Source organism: Rattus norvegicus, chromosome X (genome assembly GCF_021556685.1).
Source record: "Rattus norvegicus strain SHRSP/BbbUtx chromosome X, alternate assembly SHRSP_T2T, whole genome shotgun sequence".
In the NCBI taxonomy this organism is placed as follows: domain Eukaryota; kingdom Metazoa; phylum Chordata; class Mammalia; order Rodentia; family Muridae; genus Rattus; species Rattus norvegicus.
The window spans coordinates 69,141,764-69,169,748 of NC_141554.1; the positions used below are offsets into that span (position 1 = coordinate 69,141,764).

The 27,985-nt window shown below is 38.9% G+C and overlaps 2 protein-coding genes across 12 annotated transcripts in view; one reads left to right on the forward strand and one right to left on the reverse strand.

Moving 5' to 3' along the window:
* Positions 1–725: 725 nt before the first annotated feature.
* Vsig4 (V-set and immunoglobulin domain containing 4) lies at positions 726–26,014 on the reverse strand. The gene is given in 7 exon segments (NM_001025004.1): positions 726–1,421; positions 1,738–1,759; positions 3,696–3,797; positions 11,060–11,137; positions 11,565–11,627; positions 23,201–23,557; positions 25,921–26,014. Coding segments are annotated over 7 exon segments (858 nt in total). The 5' UTR covers positions 25,976–26,014; the 3' UTR covers positions 726–1,240.
* Positions 6,985–27,985, forward strand: part of Heph (hephaestin) — a 246,995-nt gene continuing 225,994 nt past the window's right edge. For all 11 annotated transcript variants that reach the window (XM_087598985.1, XM_087598988.1, XM_087598984.1 and 8 more), the window contains exon 1: positions 6,985–7,259. The gene's annotated coding sequence lies outside the window, so the exon portion shown is untranslated. The remainder of the gene's footprint in view (positions 7,260–27,985) is intronic.

Here is a 27,985-nt window from a genome sequence, read left to right on the forward strand (position 1 = left end):
ATATTTTAGTGGTGGTATGCACAGACTTTGAAAAGGCAGAAACTGCTTCATACGTACATTCATAGTGCTTTGAAAAACAAGTGAGGCTTGACAAAATTCCTGTTGCTCTGAGAAGAGTGACAAAGTAGAGCTGAAAGAAAGATGGAGTGGGGATGGACATTATGTAGAATACTGTTTAAGCAAAAGATGATTGACTTTAGACAGGGCTATCCGTGGAATGAGAAGGGAAGTGGCATGAGTTGGTAGGTGAAAGACCAACCAAGAAACAGACAACAACAAAAACCAAAGCTTGCCTTAGTGCTACAGATCTATTTATTATTCTAATTACTTGGGGATATGAGGAATGTGGCAAGTTCAAAGCCTACCTACTTTAGAGGATGAATAAAGGTAAGCCTGGATAGGCTAGTATGATCTCATCAAGATAAAAAGTAAAAAAGTACAATAGTATAGTTCAGTGGGAAAATACTTGGTTAACCCTAGGTTAAATTTCTTGTAAAACACACACACACACACACACACACACACACACACACACACACACACAGAAAGAGAGAGAGAGAGACAGAGAGAGACAGAGACAGGGACAGAGACTGACAGAGACACAGAGAGACACAGAGACAGAAAGAGAGGGCAGAAAAGTGTGTGATCTATATTCCTAGGGATCTCATTTTAGTAATTTTGGATCGGTCCTACCATGTATTGAGAGAAGTCCAACATAACTGAAGTTGCTGTCATGATTAAATATTTATTAACATCAAAAGAATATAAGTGCATTAGATTAACAGCGTAGCAATAGCAATAGCAATTACAAGTCATCTGGCCCTAGAGAAAGGGGGTAATCCTGGATGCAAGTATTTGCCTGAGATTTTAGGACTGAAATTTCTATTTATCTTCTTTCTGGTGGTGCCTGGAGGCATGCTAAAGAACCTCTAGTGCTATGGAAATTTCTCTGGTGTTTGGAGAGGAGTGGTGAAGGCTCCAGAATGAAAAGTGTCCTGGGCCAAACCCAGAAGCTAGAGTTCTTGAGGTACGTATAGCATCTTCTTAGCCAAACCCAGGATTCATCAGAATTGGCAGGCTATATAGATACTTTAGCTTGCTTAGAAAGAGAGGAAGCTGTGGAGAAGCTACATTGAAGGCAAGAACTGAATAAGTCACAGGCAATTATGCCAGTAGACCTTGACTTAGAAGATGTTATTTTCTTCAGTAACAAGAACTTCTTAGTTTCTTGGAATTGTGTTCAGCAGGCAGGAATAGTCATTGTTGATCTGGTTGTTATTTGGTACTCCTGGCTGAGACAAGGATCATCAGAGTAGTCATTGATCAGAGCCTGGGAATCTGGTTCATTATTGAAGTATGCACTTGCAATGGTAGTCACTCTTGTGGTTTCTTCAGAGTTGCTTGTCTGTCTGGCATACATCCTATGAACCAAAACTCAATTACTCATGAGAAAGATCTTAGGGTTTAGATCCTGGTTTTCTAGCATCCCACCACCAACATTCTTATTCATAGAATCTCAGGATCCTGCTAGACAGGGATTGTGGGAACAGAAAGTTGGTGTACCTAAAACATCTTGTGTGTTCACTGATCCAATGTAAGGACATTTATCTGAGAGAATAAAATATTTTCTGAGACCGAAAGACTCTATTTGGACTAATTTCCAGGTTTTTAGCCAATGACAAACAGAACTGAGGGCAGGTAATAGTTAATAAGTTAGAAAAGGAGACGGTATCTTACCTGCTCACCTCATAGACATACTCTAGAAAAGAAGGAAGATTCAGGTCAGAACTTATATGGAGAGTGTACAAGAACTAATCATAAAACCTGAGTACCTGTGCAAAAATTGGGCATGGGGGAACAGAAGAGAATTCTAAGTATCATCTTTTTCATGTCAAGAGGTTTTTTGTCATGAGTTGAAATACAGGGATGTAGATTTTTCGTAGAAGTGGAAGGTATACATGCTAGATTTCCATCCCCTTTGGCGTTTCTGACTCAAAACACCAGGTTGAAGATATTGCTTGGTGTTGGTAAAGGGAGAACACCAGTCCTGCTTTTAACCCAGTAATTTTATCAAAGATACTCAGAAAATTCTGTGGGAAACTTGATTGCCCAGTCACAGCCCAGGTAAAATGCACTGATTTTGATTCGGTGCCAGGGACCATAGCCCAAAACATTTTCAGTGCATTAATGCCCACCTATTAGTCAAGAAAGGGGTCAGTTGTTTCATATATATCATATATGGAAAGTTGATGTTTCATTGAATTAATAAAATATAACTACATAAAATCTAAAACTAAAAGGACCTTAATTAAGTAATCCTTGCTCCTTAATGTCTGTGGAAAACTGTCCTCTAATTCTAGGATTAGCTTGGCACAAAGATGGCCATTTCTTTTTTAAAGAAAAATATTTGTATCATTTTATTTATTCTTTTAATTTTTATTGGATATTTTTATTTACATTTCAAATGTTACTCCCTTTCCCAGTTTCCCGTCCATAAACCCCCTATCCCATCCCCCTCACTCTTCTTTTATGAGGGTGTTCCTCCACCCTACCACCCACCCCTGTCATGACATTCCCCTACACTGGAGGGTCCAGCCTTGGCAGGACCAAGGAGTTCTCTTCCCATTAGTGCCCAACAAGGAAGAAGGCCATTTCTTGATACCTTAATCTGCCTTCTAGATTGTTATAATCTTTCAGAGTAACAACTGGAATTTCATGTACTAAATTACAAGAAAGCTAACAATGCAAAGTATGAGACCCTCCATTTCCATGTTTTGTCTTCCCCACTGATTAGGAAATTCTGTACACCACATACGTTCTTTTTGCCTTTATATACCCAGAATCTGTAATTCTCAAATTATTCTTAGTAACTACAGACTAAATTGAATTACTGCAGTGAAGTTATCTCTCTTAAAGAGAAGGGAATCTTAGAAACAAACGTTCCAATCTCCCTCAACGCTGTTTTCCATACTCAGTAAATAACTTTGACAATAGTGCCTTTATCAGGCTGTTTCCCTGATCAAAACAATAAAATTAATCTTAGAAGCATTGCACAGCCCAGTGAAGAAATTCTTTAGACTGGAATTAAAAGCCTGTTATAATTAGAAAGAAACTTTTAACCTCCCCTGTATTTCATTATCACTTAACTATGTGAATTTTTCTTTATGATGATCCACACTGATATGCAATTTAGGCCTTTGTACTTACACTCATGTGGATTCACTTTCCCAGAATACTGTCTCTTCACACATTGTCTTCATATAATATGACCTAGTTCTACTTAGACCTTCTGAAGGACTTTGTTGATTTTTCCAGCTTTGACTTCTTCTCTTCAGTTCTTGTTCAAGATTTTCTTCTTTACATTTTGGATCATTATTCTTTCTGCTATGTGTGTTATTGATAACTTCTATACCTCAACCTGGAAATCCATATATAAATGGCAAGCAACTTGAGGAACGCTTCTCTTGCATTCTTATAAGGTGACTTACAAAGAGAGTTGTACTGGGTTGGGTACCCTGGACTTTATCTTACATCATTGCAGGGATAAGGAACATCCATCTCTTTTTATTTACTACTCTAAAACTGGTCTTGGAGCCCAATGGAAAGTTAGACATAGAAGATCATCAGAATGCAGACCAATGTAATGTTGGAAAGAATGAATAAGCAAAAACCAACTCTCCCTACTTATCACTTACCTTGGAATGTTCTGCGGCGGAACATGATAAAAGCTATGGTGACAACTACTATGCAGCAAAAGCAGATGATCAAGATTATGGCAAAGATCGGCAGCTTCCCTCCTAAAAGATAAAATAAGACTAAGTGCTATTGGGCTAAAAATTATGTCCATCAGTGGTCTTACTCACTGCTGGACCTTGCATGTCATAATACCAACATACCAGGCAAGATGTGCCCCTGGTATGATAGTAGTTTTAGGATAACTAACAGCTTTTTGATTGGAATCGAGAACTGCTCCACAGGAGGGAATATCATGCCTGTTACTGTAATCCTGGTCAAAATACATGGCTGGGACTGTCATAGACCCTATAATAGAACTTGTTTTGTTTTTATAAATATTCAATTTGCTATTTGAAAATTTATATTTATACCCATAGACATAGGCTTCTCTCAATATTGGACAGAGAAGATTATTTTTTAAAAAAGATTTACTTATTTATTTATTTATTTATTTATTTATTTATTTTATATGAGTACACTGTAGCTGTTTTCAGACACACCAGAAGAGGACATCAGATCCCATTAGAGATGGTTGTGAGCCACCACGTGGTTGCTGGGAATTGAACTCAGGAACTCTGGGAGAGCAATCAGTGCTCCTAACCATTGAGCCATCTCTCCAGCCTGAGAAGTTTATTTTCATTGGACAGAAATCAATCCAGAGATGCATAACTGGTGAAAGTGCTGAGAAGAGACTGGGTGTTAATTGCAAAATGGCCTATCTTTATTATCACAAAGAGATGGGGAGGAGGAAGGGAGCTCACAAAGCATCATGAAAGAGAATTCAGAAAGGTTAAGAGCCAGGTAATGAGGACGAGTATCGTGAAATGCTGTTTGATGGACATGAAAGGGATATTGCATTCATGGATTTATAGTAGCTGGGGTCACCTGCTCAAGATGGACATAAGTTCAAGTCAAAAGTCTTGTATAGGTGGTAGAGATGCTCTTTAGGCCACACTCCTTACTGAAGAGCTCTTGACAGTTGGTAGCTTCTGGTGGAGAGACATTCATTCTTTTTTCCTTGTGATCCCACTGAGAGGTTTCCCATACCCCCACTGGATGTCCCTAAACTCATGCACTAATCGGATTTAGTAGGTTATCTAAGAAGAAGACAAGAAGTTAGGAGGAAGAAGGTTGTAGAGCATTTGGTTGGAGTTGGAAGAAGGAAACGAAAGGTGTATATGGTTATATTTCATTTTATAGATGTATGAAATTATCAAGAATAAAGAAACTACAATAAAAGTATTGAATGTCCATACAGTATTTTTTAAATTACAAAGATAAGTGGAAATTGTGATGCACATGTTTAAACTTGGCACTTGGGAGGGAGAGGCAGGCAGATCTCTGTGACTTTGAGGTCAGACTGGTCTTCATAGTTGGTTCCAGGACAGCTAGTGTTACAGGTCTTAGTAATGCAATATTATTTATCCAAGAATTATTAATAATGGCCCAAATAGGAAGTTTTCTATTTAACATGCAAGAATAAAATAAATACATAAATTGTTAAACACACATATATACACCAATTATCTAGCAATGGAAACATATTTGCATATAACATATATGTATATATATATTCATACGAGACCACAACTGACTCTGACCAACACCCAGAGAAAAAGAATTCTAGTACAGAAATGCATTACTTTATTCCTTTGTAAGAGTACAAAATAGCTTAAAAATAAGACATGGCAATAGTGACTGAATATTTTGGTAAGGATTAGGCAGCAGGAACTGTGGTTGTGATGTATGGAAATCTTTTCAGATTTTTAAATATTAATCTAGCTATATATTATTTGTATACTATGTTTCAGTAAAAGTTTACTAATTTAAAAATGCAGCCAAATAAATGAATAAATGTTGGGCCCTGTGGAAACTCTACGTATCAGCCTAGAGTGTCTCGAGGTTCTGAGCAAGCAACAGAGAAAAACAAAATTTCATACACCTAAGAAAATATAGATAAGGAATCAGTGGGCCGATACCCTCTCACATCCCACAGCCTTTCTGTCACTCAGGAGGTCTGCTGTAAACAGGGACACGGGTGGGACTCCTGCCCAAATACCATGCCAGCTGGGACACCCACAAAGCCCAGCTGACCTGAGACCTACCCCCTCTGCCTGAGATCCATCTTCCTTCTGGTCTGCTCCTTGACTTGGGCCAGACTGGTGGACCTGCTCCCCTTCCACACCTCACAGTCTGCCTGTCTCCTAGGACCTCCCCCTCCAACAAGAGAGAGCACTGCCTACCTCACAGGAGGCCAGAACCAACTCAGGTAACAGAGCTCTACCTACTTCCAAGGAGGCAGGTTCCAGTCAAAGACATCTAGGCCAGTTAACACCAGAGATAACCGGATGATGAGAGGCAAACACAAGAACATAAGCGACAGAAGCCAATGAAATTCAGCACCATCAGAATGCAGTTCCCCCACCGCAGCAAGCCCTGGATACCCTAACATACCTGAAAAGCAAGATTCTGGCCTAAAATCCAATATAATAGAGGCCCTTAAAGAAGATATACATAATTTGCTAGGGTTGACTTAGGGAAAGGATTGAAGAAATTGAGGAGGAGGGTGACCCCAAAGGAAGAGCAGCAGTAATCCAAACCCTTGTGAACTCTCAGAGAGTGAACTACCAACCAGGCAGCATACATATGCTGGTCCAAGGCCCCTGGCACATATATAGCAGAGGATTGTCTCAGTGCCCTTAATCCTTGAGAGACTTGAGGTCCCAGGGAAGAGGGATCCCCAGTGGGGGGAAGGGGAGCACCCTCTTGGAGGCAAGAGGGAGGGGGAATGGGATGAGAAATTGTGGGAGGGAGAAACCGGGAGGGGGGCAATGGCTGGGATGTAAATAAAATAATAAAAAAAGAAAGAAAAAGAAAATCTAGATAAATATCAGAGATACAATGTCAGAACAATTTCTTGAATACCCCTTGGGTTTCTTTTTCTGTGTGCGTGCGTGTGTGTGTGTGTGTGTGTGTGTGTGTGTGTGTGTGTGTGTGTGTGTTTGGCTATAGCCAAATTTCCATGCTTTCCATGGGGCCAAGATCGGGAGCTTTCTTTTACCTTGCCTTAAGAAGAAAAAAAAATAGTATTCTGACTCACCAGCTTTTCAAAAACGCTATATTCATGTGATTCTGGCTTTAAGCCATAAAAACTTTTCTTGATACTACTCCTCAGCCCAATTCCCAGCTTCCTCTTTTTCTCAAAAATATTTCCACTCAGAAATCTAGGGCACCTTGAGAGTTAATACTGTCAATCTGAAAGGATCTAGGATCTAGATGCATCGAGAAGACAAGCCTCTTGGCATTATCTTAACCGTGGCCACCCTTCTTCCAGAGCCTGGCATAATGAACTGAATAAACCAGAGCAAGCAAGCTGAACACCAGCATTCTCTGCTGTCTGGTTGTGAATCTGATGTGATAACCTGCCATGACTTCTTAACATGACAGACTGAACCTCTGAGCTCTGAGCCCAAACCATTTCTTCCTTAAGCAGCTTCCATCAAGTCCTTGATTGTGGAAATGAGGTAAGTAACTAATACAGGTATAGAAATAGTTGAAGGAATATACTGTATAAAGATTCCAGTTCTAAGTCTTTTTTACTTCCTGTATAATCGCAAAGGCAAGATAATGGTCCTTCCTACAAAGGTGTTTGCACTCCAATTTCCAGAATTGTATGTAATATAAAAAATAATTAAGGTTAAAGGGAGAATTAAGGTTAATAGCTATCTGCAGTTTAAATGGGAGATTATTATTAATGATTCTGATGGGCTCAATGTAATTATAAGGATCAATTTAACAGTGGAGATAGGAGATACAAGAGAAGATAAGCATTAGAGGGAGATTTGAATCCATTATACTGCTAATTTTGAAAATAGATAAAAGAGGTCATGAACCAAGGAATGTGGGTAATTTCTGCATAGTGGAAAGTATCAGGGAATTGATCCTTTCACGAAACTTCCAGAAGTAATATTGTACTCCTTGCACCTGATTTTATCTCACTAATAATTATGTCAGACTTTTGATTACCATATGTATATGATAACATATTTCTGTTATTTTTATATACGAAAATTGAGGTAAGGTTTTACATCAGTCAAAGGAAAGTTAATACAGCAAAATCAGTTAAATCATTAAGTGTCACTGGAATTTAGTTTCCTCATAACTTAAATGACACATTGAATGATATCCAATATACTTTTGTTTTTTTACTTTAATTTACTTATAATCAGCATTCAAAATAACAGATTCATCATATTTTGTTTTGATTGATTTTTTTCTCTACCACTGCCTGCTGTCTTCTTGACACTTGTATCCTCTTCCTTCTACTAGTTCCCATTTTATGTCACATGTCTTATACTTCCTCCTTACCTCCTTCCTTAAACTAGTTTTTTTGAAGGTGGGGGTTAGGGAGATGGCTTAGTGGTTAATAAACTTAGTATTTAAGCAACACCAGAGTTCACATCCCCATCACCCACATAAAAATCAGACATAGTTAGGAGAATCTTTAACCACAGTGTTTGGGGACAGAGACACATGAATCCTCTAGGCTTCTTGGCCAGCCAGTCTAGCCAAGATTGTGAACTACAGGCCAATAAGAGACTCTGTCTCAAAAAATAAGGTAGAGAACAATAGAAGGTACATCTAAAGAAGACCTTTTGTCTCCATATGAGCACATACAGACAAGCATTTACATTACTGCAATTTATATATTACAGTAAGCACATACATGCAAACACCACACACACACACACACACACACACACACACACACACACACACACTCCTGCTTTGCTTTTCTGTCTCATTAGCCTCTGAAGTGGAAACATTAAAGCTCTAGGGAAACAAGAGGTCAATCCTAAACCCAGTGTATAACAAGAAATAATAAATATTAGGTACCAAAATAAAGAATAAAGAAACAAAGAGTGAAAGAACAATATATAGCATTAACCAGAGAGTTGGTTTTTAAGATAAAGATTAATAAACTCCTAGGCTAAGCAAAGCAAAAGGAAGAGACAGAAGCTTTAAATTAATAAAATTAAAGATTAAAAGAGACTTCAATGAAATCAGAAGGATCATTAGATGATATAAAAATTCTGGAAAACTTAAAAAAATAGATTAGTTTCCAGGCACATATGACTTGTTTTAATAGTTACTTTTCTGTTGCTGTGATAAAACACCATGTCCAAAGGCAATCTCAGAAGCAGGAGGAGTTTAATGTTTATGTTTGCAGATGGATAAGAGACGGTCACAGCAGGGAGCAACAAGCACAGACATTGCAGCAGGAGGAAGCTGTAAGATCACATCCTTCAACACCATACTCAATGCAGAGAAAGGAATCTGGAACTGGGTTGAGGCTATAAACTCTAAATGTGGTGTACTTCCTCCAGAAAAGCCATGCCATTTCTCTAGAACCAACTGGGGACAAAAATCACAAATAATAAACCTATGGGGGACAGTGACATTCAAGCCACCACATTCTACTCTCTGACCCTGGTAGGTTTAAAGGCCCATCATAATATTAATTTTGCTTAGTCAAACTTTACAAGTCCTCACAATCTGTGACAGTCTCAAAACTACTTAAAAGTATCTTCTCAGACTTAAGAAAAAGTTCTTAACTGCAGTTTCTTGTAAAATCAAAATATATCACAAGCTTCAAACATAAAATGGCACAGAATACATATTACTATTCCAAAAGGGAGGAGTCAGAGCATAGTGAGAAAATAATGGACCAAAGATTAAAACACAGCAGGGCAAGCATCAAATCATGTAGCCTTGCCTCTGGTGCCACAGGGGTTATCTGACTCTGCCACTGCTGCGTTGTTGCCTACATCAGACATTTCATTCTTGTGCTGTTACTACTTCTTATCTGCTGTTCTCCTTAGCAGATATTTCATGGCTCTAGCATCACCACCATCTTGGGGGTATCCAATACCATGTCGACTTCACTTTTATAGCCTTAGACAATGTTCTTTTGGGAGGGCATGTTGCCCACTTAGGAAGTTTATGCAGGGACTGTCCTGCCAACCCATTTTCTGGTCTCAGGGGCTTTTATTTTCAATCAAGTCTAGGATATAACTTTGCTGACTATTCCTATCTCAGTTGGCAGTGATTATTTTCAGAGCCCAAAATATATCATTCTGTGTTCTCCTGGATTTTAGTGTTGCTGATGAATGATCTGATGTTATGCTTGGTATTTATGCCTCAAGACCTCAAATTGAGGTCTGTGAGGTGGCACTTTCCATGTACATCTTTTACTTAGTACTTTATTTGGATGTGTATCTCATTCCCTAGGTTTGGAAAATTCTTGGCTATAATTTCATTAAATATAGTATCTAAGCATATTTACTCTCTCTGAGCTTTTTAACTTATTTCTGCTCCTTCTTTTATTGTGTGGCTATTAGGTTTGGTCTCCTGAGTGTATCTATGACTTCTCAAATATTTAATCATATTCATTAATGTTTTCTTTATGTATATATCATTATGTATTATTTTCTTTATCTTGTCATCCATCCTTGAAATTCATTCTTCTGTCTCATCTTATCTGTTTCGGATGCATTCTGTTGTGCCTTTTATTTTATTTATTAATAGAGCATTTGGCTAGCATGTTTGAGATCACTAGTTCAATACCCAGTATCACAAAAAGAAGTATGCATTCAATGATAAAGACAGAGCGTGAAACAATGAGCTATAGTTATCAAACTATTTCACACTGAATAATCAAAGTAGATACTTGATGGGTACCTGAAATCATAGATGTTTTGTAGTATATCCAGAACTAACAATTGGTTACAAGACTATGAAAGAGGTTCATTATTTTAAGAATTAATTTAGGCATGCCATTGTAAATTATATGACTGTTTGTGATGAAGTAGACAATATTTTCTCTGGGAATTTAATCCCTGAGTTCCTGACTTGGAAATATTTAAGACTTTTGAGGAATAAAAATTAGCTGCGAGCTGCTGTAAATCTCTTTAGTCAAGAGTTAAAGTTGTGGGTGGGAGAGACTGCTTTGCTCTTTACCTATTCTATTACCTGTCTACTTAGGAGAACTAGCTGAGTTCATAATCCTAGTTCAAATTTTTTCAGTTCCTGAGAAGTATTTTGCCATGGCAATAGGAAACAAACTTAAGAATACATTTAACTCTTTCTTTAACCACAATCTGACTTTTTCATTCTTTTATCTTTCTCTTTCTCTTTCTATCCTACCTACCGAATGATCTGATGTTATGCTTGACATTTATGCCTTAATATTTCCACATAGAGTTTATGAGTCACAATGTTCAGAGTCAAAGTAGAAGGATAGAATTTCTAATGTTATTCTTACCTGGGACAGTAGTGGTCCCCTGAGGTGTTTGAGTCACACTAGTGGTCCAGTCAGAAGTTGAACTCGTTATAGTCGTTGCTATGAAAACAGAGAATCAAGGTCAGAGACCTCTCTCACACTGAAGAGCTGTGAGGGTAGGAGATGGTGGAAAAGGCTTTATGTCTTTGCTGTAGACCTCTTCTGGGCTTTCAGGGTATCTATTTAGCCATATCATTGATCTATACTATACTATGTATGAGGTACAACATTTCAACTTTCTTACTATAAGGGTGGTCAGTGGAAAACAGATATACAAAGAAATAATATACCCATAGTCACACAGTCATGATGCTTTCTTTTTGCTTCATGATTCTATTTCTTCATTCTCCTTGCTACATGTCTTTACTACTATGACCTTCTTGAGTAAGACAGTAATCTCTTTGCTCAAATTGAATGGAATTTAATATCCTCAGTTTTCATACATCATTTTAAAGAACTGCTATAACAAAGCCCCTGTATAACTTACCTTCCAAAGAGGATTGCATGGTCGTAAGTGCTTCAGTAGTGATTTTAGGTGGCTTATACGGGTCTGTAAGGAAAAAAGAAGCTTGGTTAAGGAATCCAGTAACCTTTTACAAAATAATAATTTTACAATTATTTACAAAATAATAATTAAAATATACAAAGAACTCAAGAAGTTAGACCGCAGGGAAACAAATAACCCTATTAAAAAATGGGGTTCAGAGCTAAACAAAGAATTCACAGCTGAGGAATGCCAAATGGCTGAGAAACACCTAAAGAAATGTTCAACATCTTTAGTCATAAGGGAAATGCAAATCAAAACAACCCTGAGATTTCACCTCACACCAGTGAGAATGGCTATGATCAAAAACTCAGGGGACAACAGATGCTGGCGAGGATGTGGAGAAATATTAAAGATATTAGAAAAATTTGGAACTTTAGGTAAACATAGTCAGGTTCATGGTTGGACCTCTCAAACCTCCCTTCGTGATGCTGGCAAGTGCTATTGACTGGCCGTTATTCATTGGATATCACCCCAGGTCTGGGTTCATAAGCTCATAGACTTTCAATATACCAGAACATACAGTGGAGAGGAGGTGAAAATTTGGCAGAGGAAATGTATTTTCATTTTCACTGAATTTTAACTAAACTATAATGATTCATTCTTGATAAACACTTCAGAAGTATAACAAAGGAAAATGCTAAAGTAATGACTTCAAAAAAATTTACCCCCTCATAGAAATAAAGGCATAACTGAAAAATTTTGTCATTTTCCCAAGAATTTTGGAAATTGGTACATAGGAATTTATGGTGTATTTACAAAAGAGGGAACAGCTGTTTTTTTGTAATAACATGAAGCTTTGTGGCATTTCAACTTACCTCAGAGGTAATAAAAATTAATACCCTATTCCAGATACAAGAGTAAGCAGTTCATTCCAAAAATACTATCTTTATTTGACCTATTTAATGATTTTCTGAAAATAAAAAGCCCCATTAATTCAAAGTTTGTTTTATTTAGTACATATAGTAAAATGTCTTTCCCTATGGCAAGGAAAATACTCATCACAGAGATGCCTAAGACAATGGCTATCAGTTTGTGAAAAGAAGATACTAACCAACCATTTTGAAAGGAAGTGCTCACAAATAGATATTCCCCAGGAAGGTTGAAAAGTCTGACAATATCCCACAGTAAAGTATGACATACCCTTTCATAAAGTCTTTTGTATATTCAGAAAAAATATAAGAAAAGCATAAGGACACATGGTTAACCTTAGGTTTCATATTATCAGAAAATTAAAAGAGTGTCATAATTATAAAGTGGCTGTATACTGATATCTTAGCTAAACAAGCAACATTGTTCTCCAATAAATAATACCCTGTAAATAATAGATGATTTATTTGCTCCTGGAAATTAAGAAAATCTCTAACCAGTCATTATCTGACCACTAAATTAATCAAATAATGAGTTTAGTGGCTACCCATGACAATGAATACACAAGACTATACAACATTAGTTTTAAAAAAATCACCTGAACTATCAATCAATCAATCAATCAACCAACCAACCAATCAATCAAACAAACAAAAAACAGGTAAGAAGAACATGTACTTGTTGTTCTAGCTACATGTATGAATTTAGTTTGGGCAGTATAGAAAAACCCCATCCAAAACATATACAAACCCCAGATGAAAATGAAGGAAAAAATTAAGACATTCCTAAATGAATAGTACGCATGAGAATATTCTGTAGTAGACAGGGCCCATAAGAAATGTCAAAAGACATTCTTTAAGTTAAAATAAAGGGGCAGTGGGTGATATCCAAAACTAACATGAAAATAAAAAAGCACCAGTAAAAACTATACAGCTAAGTAGAGTCTAAACATACCTTTGTAATCTGATTTCAAAAAAGAATTTACAAAATAATAATTAAAATATACAAAGAACTCAAGAAGTTAGACCGCAGGGAAACAAATAACCCTATTAAAAAATGGGGTTCAGAGCTAAACAAAGAATTCACAGCTGAGGAATGCCAAATGGCTGAGAAACACCTAAAGAAATGTTCAACATCTTTAGTCATAAGGGAAATGCAAATCAAAACAACCCTGAGATTTCACCTCACACCAGTGAGAATGGCTATGATCAAAAACTCAGGGGACAACAGATGCTGGCGAGGATGTGGAGAAAGAGGAACACTCCTCCATTGTTGGTGGGATTGCAAACTGGTACAACCATTCTGGAAATCAGTCTGGAGGATCCTCAGAAAATTGGACATTGAACTGCCTGAGGATCCAGCTATACCTCTCTTGGGCATATACCCAAAAGATGCCCCAACATATAAAAAAGACACGTGCTCCACTATGTTCATCGCAGCCTTATTTATAATAGCCAGAAGCTGGAAAGAACCCAGATGCCCTTCAACAGAGGAATGGATACAGAAAATGTGGTACATCTACACAATGGAATATTACTCAGGTATCAAAAACAACGACTTTATGAAATTCGTAGGCAAATGGTTGGAACTGGAAAACATCATCCTGAGTGAGCTAACCCAATCACAGAAAGACATACATGGTATGCACTCATTGAGAAGTGGCTATTAGCCCAAATGCTTGAATTACCCTAGATGCCTAGAACAAACGAAACTCAAGACGGATGATCAAAATGTGAATGCTTCACTCCTTCTTTAAAAGGGGAACAAGAATACCCTTGGCAGGGAAGAGAGAGGCAAAGATTAAAACAGAGACTGAAGGAACACCCATTCAGAGCCTGCCCCACATGTGGCCCATACATATACAGCCACCCAATTAGACAAGATGGATGAAGCAAAGAAGTGCAGACCGGCAGGAGCCGGATGTAGTTCGCTCCTGAGAGACACAGCCAGAATACAGCAAATACAGAGGCGAATGCCAGCAGCAAACCACTGAACTGAGAATAGGACCCCCGTTGAAGGAATCAGAGAAAGAACTGGAAGAGCTTGAAGGGGCTCGAGACCCCATATGTACAACAATACTAAGCAACCAGAGCTTCCAGGGACTAAGCCACTACCTAAAGACTATACATGGACTGACCCTGGACTCTGACCTCATAGGTAGCAATGAATATCCTAGTAAGAGCACCAGTGGAAGGGGAAGCCCTGGGTCCTGCTAAGACTGAACCCCCAGTGAACTAGACTGGTGGGGGGAGGGCGGCAATGGGGGGAGGGTCGGGAGGGGAACACCCATAAGGAAGGGGAGGGGGGAGGGGGATGTTTGCCCGGATACCGGGAAAGGGAATAACACTTGAAATGTATATAAGAAATACTCAAGTTAATAAAAATAATAATAATTAAAAATCAATACTTCTACCATTATAATATACTAAAGTGTAACTTAAAGTAATGGTAGAATTAAAGGATAAGAAATTGAGCTGACATATAAGTAGCAGAGGATGGTCTTGTCAGGCATCAATGGGAGGAGAGGCCCCTGGTCCTGTGAAGGCTTGATGCCCCGATGTAAGGGAATGCCAGGGCAGGGAGGTGAAAGTGGGTGGGTGGGTGGGTGAGGAGCACCCTCATAGAAGCAGGGGGAGGGGGGAATGGGATAGTGGGTTTCTGGAGGGGAAACCAGGAAAGGGGATGACATTTGAAATGGAAATAAATAAAATATCTAATAAAAAAGAATTTGATATGAATAGAAATGATCTTTTGTATATTATAACATTAAATTGTAATAAATCCAATAAGTTAAGAATTGATATCCTACTGAGAGAAAAACAATGAAAATACTTAGTAAATGTCTTAGTTAGGATTTATATTGCTGTGATAAAGCCCCATGACTTAAAGCAACTTGGGGCAGAAAGGGTTATTTACATTACTTAGAGAAGTCATGTTATTACCTAGAAGCAGGAATTGAAGCAGAAGCCATAGAAGAACGTTGCTTACTTACTCAGCATGCTTTCATACAGAATTCAGGACTACCAACTTAGGGGCTGGTACTGTCTGTGATGAATTGGGCCCACTCACATCAGTCATCCATCAAAAAAATACACCAAAGGCTTCACAGGTTATTCTATTGGGGACATTTTCTCAGTTGAGGTTCCCTCATACAAAATACTAGACTGTATGAAGTTGATATAAAACTAGCCAGCACCGCCCAAACCTCGCTGATCCTGGCCCACAGCTCCCTGCTCCCAAACACCGTGGGAGAGAGAGCTCATTGCCCAGACATGTGGGCACTTCTGAGACTGCAGGGCAGGAGAGACTGCCACTTCTGCCCACCTTGGCCACATCCCTAGCCTAAGAGGAAACTGTAGAGGGCCTCTGGGAACAGGAAAATAGGGGCACTCAAGCTGCAGGAGCCCTGCGATCCAGACTGGACACTATTTTTTTTAAATATTTACTTTATGTATGAGTACACTGTAGCTATCCTCAGACACAGCTGAAGAGGGCATCGGATCCCATTACAGATGGTTGTGAGCCACCATGTGGTTGCTGGGAATTGAACTCAGGTCCTCTGGAAGAGCAGCCAGTGCTCTTAACCCCCCTGAGCCACCTCTCCAGCCCCTGGGCACGGATCTTAAGGGACCTGGTCAAACAGCTCCCTGCACCCAAATCCCATAGGAGGGAGAGCTAGACCTTCAGAGGGGCAGACATGCCTGAGAAACCAGAGGAGACTATTCTCTGCCCACATTTCTCACTCTAGAGGAAAACACCTAGCACCATCAGGGCCCCCTGTGCATAGGGACCCATAAGTAAGGGCAGGCCCTTCTGGCTGCTGCCCTCACAGAGAGCTGAAACCCAGCCCTGAAGAGCGACTTCAGGCCTGAGACCAGAGGTAAGACCAACTTTTCTGCTCCAAGTGACCTGCCTAGTGGACTCAGGACACATGCCCACAGAAAGAGCTGAAAGCCAATAGACAGGGACTACTACACGCATGAAAGCAGAACACTCTGTTCCCATAACTGACTGAAAGAAAACAGGAAAACAGGTCTACAGCATTCCTGATACACAGGCCTAAAGGATGGTCAAGCCCCTGCCAGAAATAGCAGAACAAGGTAACACCAGAGACAACCTGATAGTGAGAGAAAAGCACATGTACTCAAGCAACAGAAACCATGACTACATGGCATCATCAGAGCCCAATTCTCCCACCAAAGCAAAGAGTGAATATCCAAACACACCAGAAAAGCAAGATCTAGATTTAAAATCACAATTGATCATGACGATGAAGGACTTCAAAAAAGACATAATGAACCCCCTTAGAGAAATGCAGGAAAACACAAATAAACAAGCAGAAGCCTGTAGAGAGGAAACACAAAAATCCCTGAAAGAATTACAGGAAAACACAATCAAACAGGTGAAAGAATTAAAAATGGAAGCAGAAACAATAAAGAAAGCATGAAGGGAGACAACCCTGGAGTTAGAAAACCTAGGGAAGAGATCAGGAGTCATACATGTAAGCATCTTCAACACAATACAAGAGATAGAAGAGAGAATCTCAGGGGAAGATGATAACATAGAAAACATTGACAATATAATCAAAGAAAGTTTGAAACACAAAAAACTCCTAGCTCAAAACATACAGGAAATCCAGGACACTATGCAAAGATCAAACCTAAGGATAATGGGTATAGAAGAGAGTGAAGACTCCCAACTCAAAGGACCAGTGAATATCTTCAACAAAATCATAGAAGAAAACTTCCCTAACCTAAAGAAAGAGATGCCCATAAACACACAAGAAGCCTACAGAATTCCAAATAGGTTGGACCAGAAAAGAAACTCCTCCCATCACATAATAGTCAAAACATCAAATACACAAAGCAAAGAAATAATTTTAAAAGCAGTAAGGGAAAAAGGTCAAGTAACATATAAAGTCAGACCTGTCAGAATTACACCAGTCTTCTCACTAGAGACTATGAAAGCCAGAGGATCCTGGACAGTTGTCATACAGACCCTAAGAGAACATAATTGCTAGCCCAGGTTACTGTATCCTGCAAAACTCTCAATTAACATAGATGGAGAAACCAAGATATTCCATGACAAAACCAAATTTACACAATATAATTCTATAAATCCAGCCCTACAAAGGATAATAAATGGAAAAGCCCAACATAAAGAGGCAAGCTACATCCTAGAAAAATCAAGAAACTAATTGTCTTGGCAACAAAACAAAGAGAAGAAAAGTACACAAACATAACCTCACATCCAAATATGAATATAACAGGAAGCAATAATCACTATTCCTTAATAACTCTCAACATCAATGGTCTCAACTCCCCAATAAAAAGACATAGATTAACAAACTGGATACGCAATGAGGACCCTGCATTTTGCTGCCTACAGGAAACACACCTCAGAGACAAAGACAGACACTACCTCAGAGTGAAAGGCTGGAAAACAACTTTCCAAGTAAATGGTCAGAAGAAGCAAGCTGGAGTAGCCATTAGGACAAAGCAGCAACCAACAGATTGGGAAAAGATCTTTACCAATCCTACAACCGACAGAGGGCTTCTATCCAAAATATACAAAGAACTCATGAAGTTAGACTGCAGGGAAACAAATAACCCTATTAAAAAATGGGGTTCAGAGCTAAACAAAGGATTCACAGCTGAGGAATGCCGAATGGCTGAGAAACACCTAAAGAAATGTTCAACATCTTTAGTCATAAGGGAAATGCAAATCAAAACAACCCTGAGATTCCACCTCACATCAGTCAGAATGGCTAAGATAAAAAACTCAGGGGACAACAGATGCTGGCGAGGATGTGGAGAAAGAGGAACACTCCTCCATTGTTGGTGGGATTGCAGAGTGGTACAGCCATTCTGGAAATCAGTCTGGAGGTTCCTCAGAAAATTGGACATTGAACTACCTGAGGACCCAACTATTCCTCTCTTGGGCATATACCCACAAGATGCCCCAACATATAACAAAGACACATGCTCCACTATGTTCATCGCACCCTTATTTATAATAGCCAGAAGCTGGAAAGAACCCAGATGCCCTTCAACAGAGGAATGGATACAGAAAATGTGGTACATTTACACAATGGAATATTACTCAGGTATCGAAAACAATGACTTTATGAAATTCGTAGGCAAATGGTTGGAACTGGAAAATATCACCCTGAGTGAGGTAACCCAATCACAGAAAAACACACATGGTATGCACTCATTGATAAGTGGATATTAGCTCAAATGCTCGAATTCCCCTAGATGCACAGAACACATGAAACTCAAGAAGGGTGACCAAAATGCTAATGCTTCATTTCTTCTTTAAAAGGGGAACAAGAATGCACTTGGGAGGGGATAGGGAGGCCAAGTTTAGAACAGAGGCTGAAGGAACACCCATTCATAGCCTGCCCCACATGTGGTCCATACATATACAGTTACCAAACTAGATAAGATGGATGAGGCAAAGAAGTGCAGGCTGACAGGAACCGGATGCAGATATCTCCTGAGAGACACAGCCAGAATACGGCAAATACATAGGCGAATGCCAGCAGGAAACCACTGAACTGAGCACGGGACCCCTGTTGAAAGAATCAGAGAAAGGACTGAAAGAGCTGAAGGGGCTTGAGACCCCATATGAACAACAATGCCAACCAACCAGAGCTTCCAGGGACTAAGCCATTGCCCGAAGACTATACATGGACTGACCCTGGGCTCCAATTGCATGGGTAGCAATAAATAGCCTAGTAAGAGCAATAAATAGCCCAGTGGAAGGGGAAGCCCTTGGTCCTGCCAAGACTGAATCCCCAGTGAACGGGATTCTTGGGGGGAGGGCAGTATTAGGGGAAAGTCTGGGAGGGGAACACCCATATAGAATGGGAGGGTGAGGGGTTAGGGGGATGTTGGCATGGAAACGGGGAAAGGGAATAACAATTGAAATGTAAATAAGAAATACTCAATTTAATAAAGATGGAAAAAATTAAAGTTCTTTTAAATCAGCTAAAAAAAAATAGAAAGAAAATATCCAATAAATGGAAAAAAAAGAAAAAAAAAAACCTAGCCAGCACAGCAAACTAAACAATAATTGAACTATATATACTAGAAATTATCTATTAAACAGCCAAGGTAGAGCAATGGAGGAAAAAAGAAATAAATATAAAGAATAAAGATTATAAATAAAAATTGTAGAGAAAATACTAGTTTATTAATACTTAGTTTAAATGTAAGTAGAAAATCTCTGATTTAAAATCAGTGTCAGATTATCTTATCTAGCTATACAATATTCTTGCTTAGTGCTCAAAAAAAAAAAAGAAGTTTTAAAGTAAAGAATGTCGAAAACCATACCATGCAGTCCTTAGACAATACGTAGGATGACTATACTGATATAAGACAAATTAAATTTGAGAAAAACATTTTATTAGGTACAAAGAACAATTTCTTTTTTTTTCTTTTGAAAAACCAAGGATGTCCTCATCCTTTTTTAAAATTTTTTTTATTTTTTTATTTTTTTAACTTGAGTATTTCTTATTTACATTTCGAGTGTTATTCCCTTTCCCAATTTATGGGCCAACATCCCCCTAATCCCTCTCCCTCCCCTTCATGGGTGTCCCCCTTCCCCATCCTCCACCCATTGCCGCCCTCCCCCCAACAATCACGTTCAGTCTTAGCAGGACCCAGGGCTTCGCTTTACACTGATGATCTTACTAGGATATTCATTGCTACCTATGAGGTCAGAGTCCAGGGTCAGTCCATGTATAGTCTTTACGTAGTGGCTTAGTCCCTGGAAGCTCTGGTTGCTTGGCATTGTTGTTCATATGGGGTCTCGAGCCCCTTCAAGCTCTTCCAGTTCTTTCTCTGATTCCTTCAACGGGGGTCCTGTTCTCACTTCAGTGGTTTGCTGCTGGCATTCGCCTCTGTATTTGTTGTATTCTTGTCTCTCAGGAGAGATCTACAACCGGCTCCTGTCTGCCTGCACTTCTTTGCTTCATCCATCTTGTCTAATTGGGTGGCTGTATATGTATGGGCCACATGTGGGGCAGGCTCTGAATGGGTTTTCCTTCTGTCTCTGTTTCAATCTTTGCCTCTCTATTCCCTACCAAGGGTATTCTTGTTCCCCTTTTAAAGAAGGAGTGAAGCATTCACATTTTGATCATCCGTCTTGAGTTTCATGTGTTCTGTGCATCTAGGGTAATTCAAGCATTTGGGCTAAGAGGCACATATCAATGAGTGCATACCATGTGTGTTTCTCTGTGATTGGGTTACCTCACTCAGGATGATATTTTCCAGTTCCAACCATTTGCCTACGAATTTCATAAAGTCATTGTTTTCGATAGCTGAGTAATATTCCGTTGTGTAGATGTACCACATTTTCTGTATCCATTCCTCTGTTGAAGGGCATCTGGGTTCTTTCCAGCTTCTGGCTATTATAAATAAGGCTGCAATGAACATAGTGGAGCACGTGTTTTTTTTATATGTTGGGGCATCTTTTGGGTATATGCCCAAGAGAGGTAAAGCTGGATCCTCAGGTAGTACAATGTCCAATTTTCTGAGGACCCTCCAGACTGATTTCCAGAATGGTTGTACCAGTTTGCAATCCCACCAACAATGGAGGAGTGTTCCTCTTTCTCCGCATCCTTGCCAGCATCTGCTGTCACCTGAGTTTTTGGTCTTAGCCATTCTCACTGGTGTGAGGTGGAATCTCAGGGTTGTTTTGATTTGCATTTCCCTTATGACTAAAGATGTTGAACATTTCTTTAGGTGCTTCTCAGCCATTCGGCATTCCTCAGCTGTGAATTCTTTGTTTAGCTCTGAACCCCAATTTTTAATAGTGTTATTTGTCTCCCTGCGGTCTAACTTCTTGAGTTCTTTGTATATTTTGGATATAAGGCCTCTATCTGTTGTAGGATTGGTAAAGATCTTTTCCCAATCTGTTGGTTGCCGTTTTGTCCTAACCACAGTGTCCTTTGCCTTACAGAAGCTTTGCAGTTTTATGAGATCCCATTTGTCGATTCTTGATCTTAGAGCATAAGCCATTGGTGTTTTGCAAAGAACAATTTCTAATCCTAAAAATTTATTTTTATAAAGGAGAAAACTTGCTTGTAAGTGTACGCTGGTAATAATACAGCCCCAAAAGTTCATGAAGAAGTGATTAATAGAATAGGAGGGAGACATAGTTAATTAACTGCTAATTATTCCAATTCAATATCCCACTCTAAATGATGTTTATAACAATGAGAAAGAGCGTCAAACTTTGAACAACATTGTTATCCACCAGTGGCACATATAGAACATTTGATATAACAATAGCAAAGTACATACTATTATCAACTACACATGGAATGTTACCTGAAAAAGACCATATTCTATGTATAAAACAAATCCCAGTAAAATTTAAAACTATCTGGAATAATAAGCATCCTTTCCACCTGAATAAAATAAACCTACAAGTAAGGCCTGGAGTGTTGGCTCAGTGGTTAAGAGTTCTTTTTGCTCTCACAGAGGACCTGGTTTTGGCTTCCAGCACTAACATAAGCACACATTAATATATATATATATATATATATATATAATAAGACTATAGTGTTCCAAATAAATAATTTACACTCACAACTAAAGAGTAATTAGGCCAATGTAATTTTGAGATGTCTAAAGTATTTAGATGTGCATCTGTCATAGAAGCCTGAAGTCATTACACTTTCTGATTTCAGAACATACCACAGAAATATCATAAGCAAAAGCAGCACAATACTGCTATAAAAAGACACAGGTCAGTAAAACAGAGTCCTGGAAATAAACTAATATGTGTAAAACCAAGTAATTACTTGTAATTTACAAAATCACATCAGACAAGCCATAGCCTTTTTCAATAAATGGTGCTGGGGGAAGTGGATATCACTAATATTCAAACCTGACCTCTATTACCCTGTGTAAAAATCAATCAAAGTGGATTAAGAACTTTAATATGAGATTGGGAACTCCAAATCTATTAGAAATAAGCATAGAGAAATGCTTAGATATATGAGTAGAGGCAATGATTTTCTGGTAACAACCTCAAAAACACATAGAAAAAAACCCACTAAATTCTCATTGGTATTGCAACTAAAATGTATCTATCTGTATTGGAAAAGAAATAACTAAAGGGAGAAGAAAGAGACAACCTGTAGACTGGAAGTTTAGAAATGAAAATATTCAAGCTGGGTTAAGTGAACCAAGTCCTTTACTCTAGATGAACAACAACTTTGAGAACATTGAATAAGAGCACTGAATAAAAGAGCCAACAAAGTAATGTAGGAATAGTCATGCAGACAAACTGTAAGAAAACCCAAGTACAATGCTTAAAAGAAGGAGAACGGAATGGGCAGCAGGGTCAGCTCCTGCAGAAAATTTTATATGGTTGGGTATAAGTGGACAGTGTTTAGGTTTTTGTTATGTAGATGATAATGCTCTTTTCTGTTTGCAAAATTTTGTGGTAAATTGGGAAGAACAGTTGGTTTGAGCTACATCCCTCAAAAAGTCTTAAGGGAATATAGGAGCAGTAGGTGGCATTTTAAAAGGCAATGCAATTGTATTTTCCAATAGTTTAAATTTCTAATGAGGTGCTTACTTCAAGGTGCCTGTGATTAGCAAGTAGAGTTACAGAGAACATATGTACCAAGGTCACGCAATTTCTACTGCGTCTTTGTATACCAATGCATTTGTACTCTCACAGTGACTTACATTTCTGAACACGGAGCTCAGTGATCTTATCTCTCCTTACTTGGTCTCCATCAGGAGTCTGCCAGGTGACCTCACATGTGTAGTGATTCCTGTCATCCATCTGAAGGTTATTCAGTTGGAGAGACACATCCCCTGGAACTTTGTGGCTCACTTTCAGGCGGCCTCTGTATTTTGCCTGCTGGACATGGTCTCCAGAGTAGTCACGTAAGAAGATGGTGACATGGTCAGAGCCACGTTGTACCAGCCATTTCACCAAAACTTCTCTGTAGCCTGTCAGGGGATTATAGATGCACTGAATCTTCACATCTCCTTTCCAGGTTCCTGTCACACGCTCTGGTGTTTTTAGGACGGGATGGCCTAAAGACAGGAAACAAAGTCAAAGTAAACCTAGACAAGATGTCCACCAGAGTGAGGATATGAGTAACAGGCTCAATAGGTTTCTGGGAAACACCCTTCCTTCAATCACACTCTCTTCATCCCTGTGCTCTTCTGGTCTGTTAACTTTCCCATCAACGTGTGTCAGTCCCCAGGACAAAGACTTTAACACTCTTTAGATATAGTGCTTTCAAGCTCCTTCTATGTCACTGTCGTGCTAGGAGGTGACCCTCAGTAAATCACTTCCACCATGAAGGATCCATTTTCCCCTAAATGTTACGTTGAGAGTTAAAATAGACTAATCTTTAGGAATTCTACAATATATATATATATATATGTATATATAATATTTTCTTTTACTATTTTCAAATGAAATGTGGGAAGAATGGTGAATAGTGGAAACTGAAGTACTTCATTTTGTGCAGCTTGCTGCTGCTTGAAACAGACTCATTCAAGAGAAAGGCTCCGTGATTGGGACATAAAATCAAGTTCTTTTCTGGCAGGGCGAAAGAGATGAGCAATAGAAGGCTCTAAAGGTGAAATTAAGGGGGAAGCAAAAATCCCAGATGTATATTCCTATTTAACCAAACCACTAGCTATTAGCTTTGAAACATGTACTTGGCAAGCAAGGCTAGCTGATTTTTATCCTTATTTCTCTTTGTTTTTTTTTCATTTATTTTGGTTCTTATAAAAAGATATTAGAAAATGATCTCCTGAGGGGGGAAAGATTTCTGGAAAAGAAAAGAACCTGAGTAACTCTCTAGTGCTGGTTGTGCTAGTTATTGTGTGGTGGAAACAAAGAACATTGTTTCTTGATGGGCTAAGGAGTTGGGGTGGAGCCCAGAGGCAAAAAGAGAATGGAGGCCCACTGCATTAGAATTTTTCATATGTAAGCTCATATCTTGATGATTTTGTATTTTATTCAACTGGGGCTAGGGGCTGTATTTAGGCAATGTCTTTCCTGGTAGATATAGTTTCAAAATGTAGGTATCACTGACTAAATCTTTTTTATTTAGCACATATTTCAGTTAAGCAGGTAAAATATGATGCCTTGTACATGGAGTGAGGTTTTGTTATCCAACGTCCAGGATACACTGCTAAGTACCTGAGCATCTACTGATGAGGATACTGAAGTTGAATCTATGGTTTTTGCCTTATCAGGGACGCTTGGAACATCCATGGCATATTTTAACCATCAGAGAGGCCAACTTCAGTAAAAATCAGCAAATAAACATATCTCATCATTGCTAAATACTTCAAATTATGTTGGAGCCAGTGACACCCTGCAGGAAGGTGAAGCAAGCAGAAACTCAGCAAGAACCCCCTTTACCTTATACTGAGTCTTATGTACTTAAAAGCCATTTAATTTCCTTGAACAGTAAATGAGTGTGGAGGAAGAATCACAGAAATAATGCTATTATGAGATAGCCAAGACGCTGCTGGGCTATGTATGTAGAATTAGATTCTTGCAAACAGACTCTACAACTGGGCTACTACATCCACAGGGAAGTGAGTTATCCCAGCAGCTAGTAATATACCACATCCTTTAGTTGAAGAAGCTAGAGATGTTTAGCTTAGATAAATGAGTTAAGGGGACACAGTTTCTTCCATTCTTCAGATGTTTGAAATGATGACATAGAAAAAGGAATAATATATGTTCTGGGTTGATCATAAGAAGTCCTAGAATAGGATGGATATCAGTAAATGTCTGTGTTCTAAAAGTATATGAATAGCAAGTGCTGAGCACTTGCAAATGATTCTAATCAGTGGTCCATGTTACTTTTATCTATGTATTTACAAACTGAGTCTTATCATGTAGCTCTAAATATCCTGGAGCTTTCTATGTAGACAAAAAAAGCCCTTGAGCTCACAGAGATCAGAGTGCCTCTACCACCCAACAGCTAGAATTAAAGATGTGCCCAACCATCCCTAGCTACAGATTACTTCTAAAGTCATATCTATTTATTCAACAACATTTATTCCTTGGAGTGGTATATATTGTAGCAAGAATCAAAGGTTGGAAATGGGAAGTTACTTATAATTATGGAATTTTAAGGGAAAAGGAGAATATGGGAGGTTTGCATGACATTGGGGTCCTTTGACATCCCCAAAATACTGGAAAGTCATGTGGATACTTTCCAAAAGGAAAACTCTACCCAAGGAAGCTTCTGGAACTTTTTCCAGACTTTAGTGACTTCCCTCTCTCTGCCCAACATTCAGAAAGCCTTCAGAATTGCAGGTAAATGTGACTGCCCATGGGAAAAAAGCTTTCGTGGTAAAAACTCAACATCAACACTCACATCCAGAGGGAGAAGAGGTAGTCAGGTATCAGTGTGCTGCCTTACCATAGGTGAGCACTATTAGGTGGCTCAGGAACAGCAAGCTCGATGAGATCTCCATTCTATGTGAAGCCACTTCTATTCCATCCTCCTGCTGCTGAAGTTCCAAGAAATGCTGGTGGCTGACAGTTTCTGCTTGCTTTTCTCTAATTTTTTCAGACTCTTAATTTCATCACACTCCCCCGCCTTCCGTATTTCAGAATAGTCACACAGAGTTCTTTCCTTTCACCCTCCCTAAGATTAGATCAGTCTCTGAATAGCCATTCCCTTCCGACTCTGCTCCACACTTTGCCTCCATATCTCCTCCTATGAATATTCTTGCTCCCCCTTTTAAGAAGGACTGAAGCATCAACACTTTGGTCATCCTTCTTGAGCTTCATGTGTTCTGTGGATTGTATCGGGTAATTCAAGTTTTTGGGTTAATATCCTTGTATCAGTTAGTGCATACCGTGTGTGTTTTTCTGTGATGGAATTACCTCACTCAGGATGATATTTTCTAGTTCCATCCATTTGCCTATGATTTTCATGAAGTCATTGCTTTTAATAGCTGAATACTACCCATTGTGTAGATGTCCCACATTTTCTGTATTCATTCCTCTGTTGAAGGGCATATGGGTTCTTTCCAGCTTCTGGGTATTGTAAATAAGACTGATATGAACATACTGGAGCATGTGTCCTTCGTATATGTTGGAGCATAATTTGCATATATGCCCAGGAGTGGTATAGCTGGGACCTCAGGTAGTACTATGTCCAATTTTCTGAGGAACCTCCAGACTGATTTCGAGAGTGGTTGTACCAGTCTGCAATCCCACCAACTATAGAGGAGTGTTCCTCTTTCTCCACATCCTTGTCAGCATCCGTTGTCACCTGAGTATTTGATCTTAGTCATTCTGACTGGTGTGAGGTGGAATCTCAGGGTTGTTTTGATTTGCATTTCCCTGATGACTAAGGATGTTGAACAATTTTTAGGTGCTTCTCAGCCATTTGGCATTCCTCAGCTGTGAATTCTTTGTTTAGCTCTGTACCCCGTTTTTTAATAGGGCTATTTGAATCTCTGGAGTCTAACTTCGTGAGTTCTTTGTATATTTTGGATATGAGCCCTCGATCAGTTGTAGGTTTGGTAAAGATCTTTTCTGAATCTGTTGGTTGCCATTTTGTCCTAACAACAGTGTTCTTTGCCTTACAGAAGCTTTGCAGTTTTATGAGATCCCATTTGTCAATTCTTGATCTTAGAGCATAAGCCATTGGTGTTTTGTTCAGGAAATTTTCTCCAGTGCTCATGTGTTCCAGATTCTTCCCCTCTTTCTCTTCTATTAGTTTGAGTGTATCTCATTTTATGTGGATGTCCTTGATCTACTTGGACTTGAGCCTTTTTCTGGGCAGTAAGAATGGATCGATTTGCGTTCTTCTACATGCTGATCTCCAGTTGAACCAGCACCATTTGCTGAAAATGCTATCTTTTTTTCCACTGGATGGTTTTAGCACCTTTGTCAAAGGTCAAGTGACCATAGGTGTGTGGGTTCATTTCTGGGTCTTCGATCCTATTCCATTGATCTGCCTGCCTGACTCTGTACCAATACCATGCCGTGTTTTTTTTTTTTTTTTTTTTTTATCACTATTGCTCTGTAATACAGCGTGAGGTCGGGGATGGCGATTCACCCAGAAGTTCTTTTATTGTTAAGGATAGTTTTCCCTATCCTGGGCTTTTGTTATCACAAATGAATTTGCAAATTGGTCTTTCTAACTCTATGAAGAAATGAGTTGGAATTTTGATGGGGATTACATTGAATCTGTAGATTGCTTTTGGCAAAATAGACATTTTTACAATAGTAATCCTGCTAATCCATGAGCATGGGAAATCTTTCCATCTTCTGTGGTCTTCTTCAGTTTTTTTCTTCAGAGACTTGAAGTTCTTGTCATACAGATTTTCACTTGCTTGGATAGAGTCACACCAATGTATTTTATATTATTTGTGACTATTGTGAAGGGTGTCATTTCCCTGATTTCTTTTTCAGCCTGTTTATCCTTTGAGTAGAGGAAGGCTACTGATTTGTTTGACTTAATTTTATAC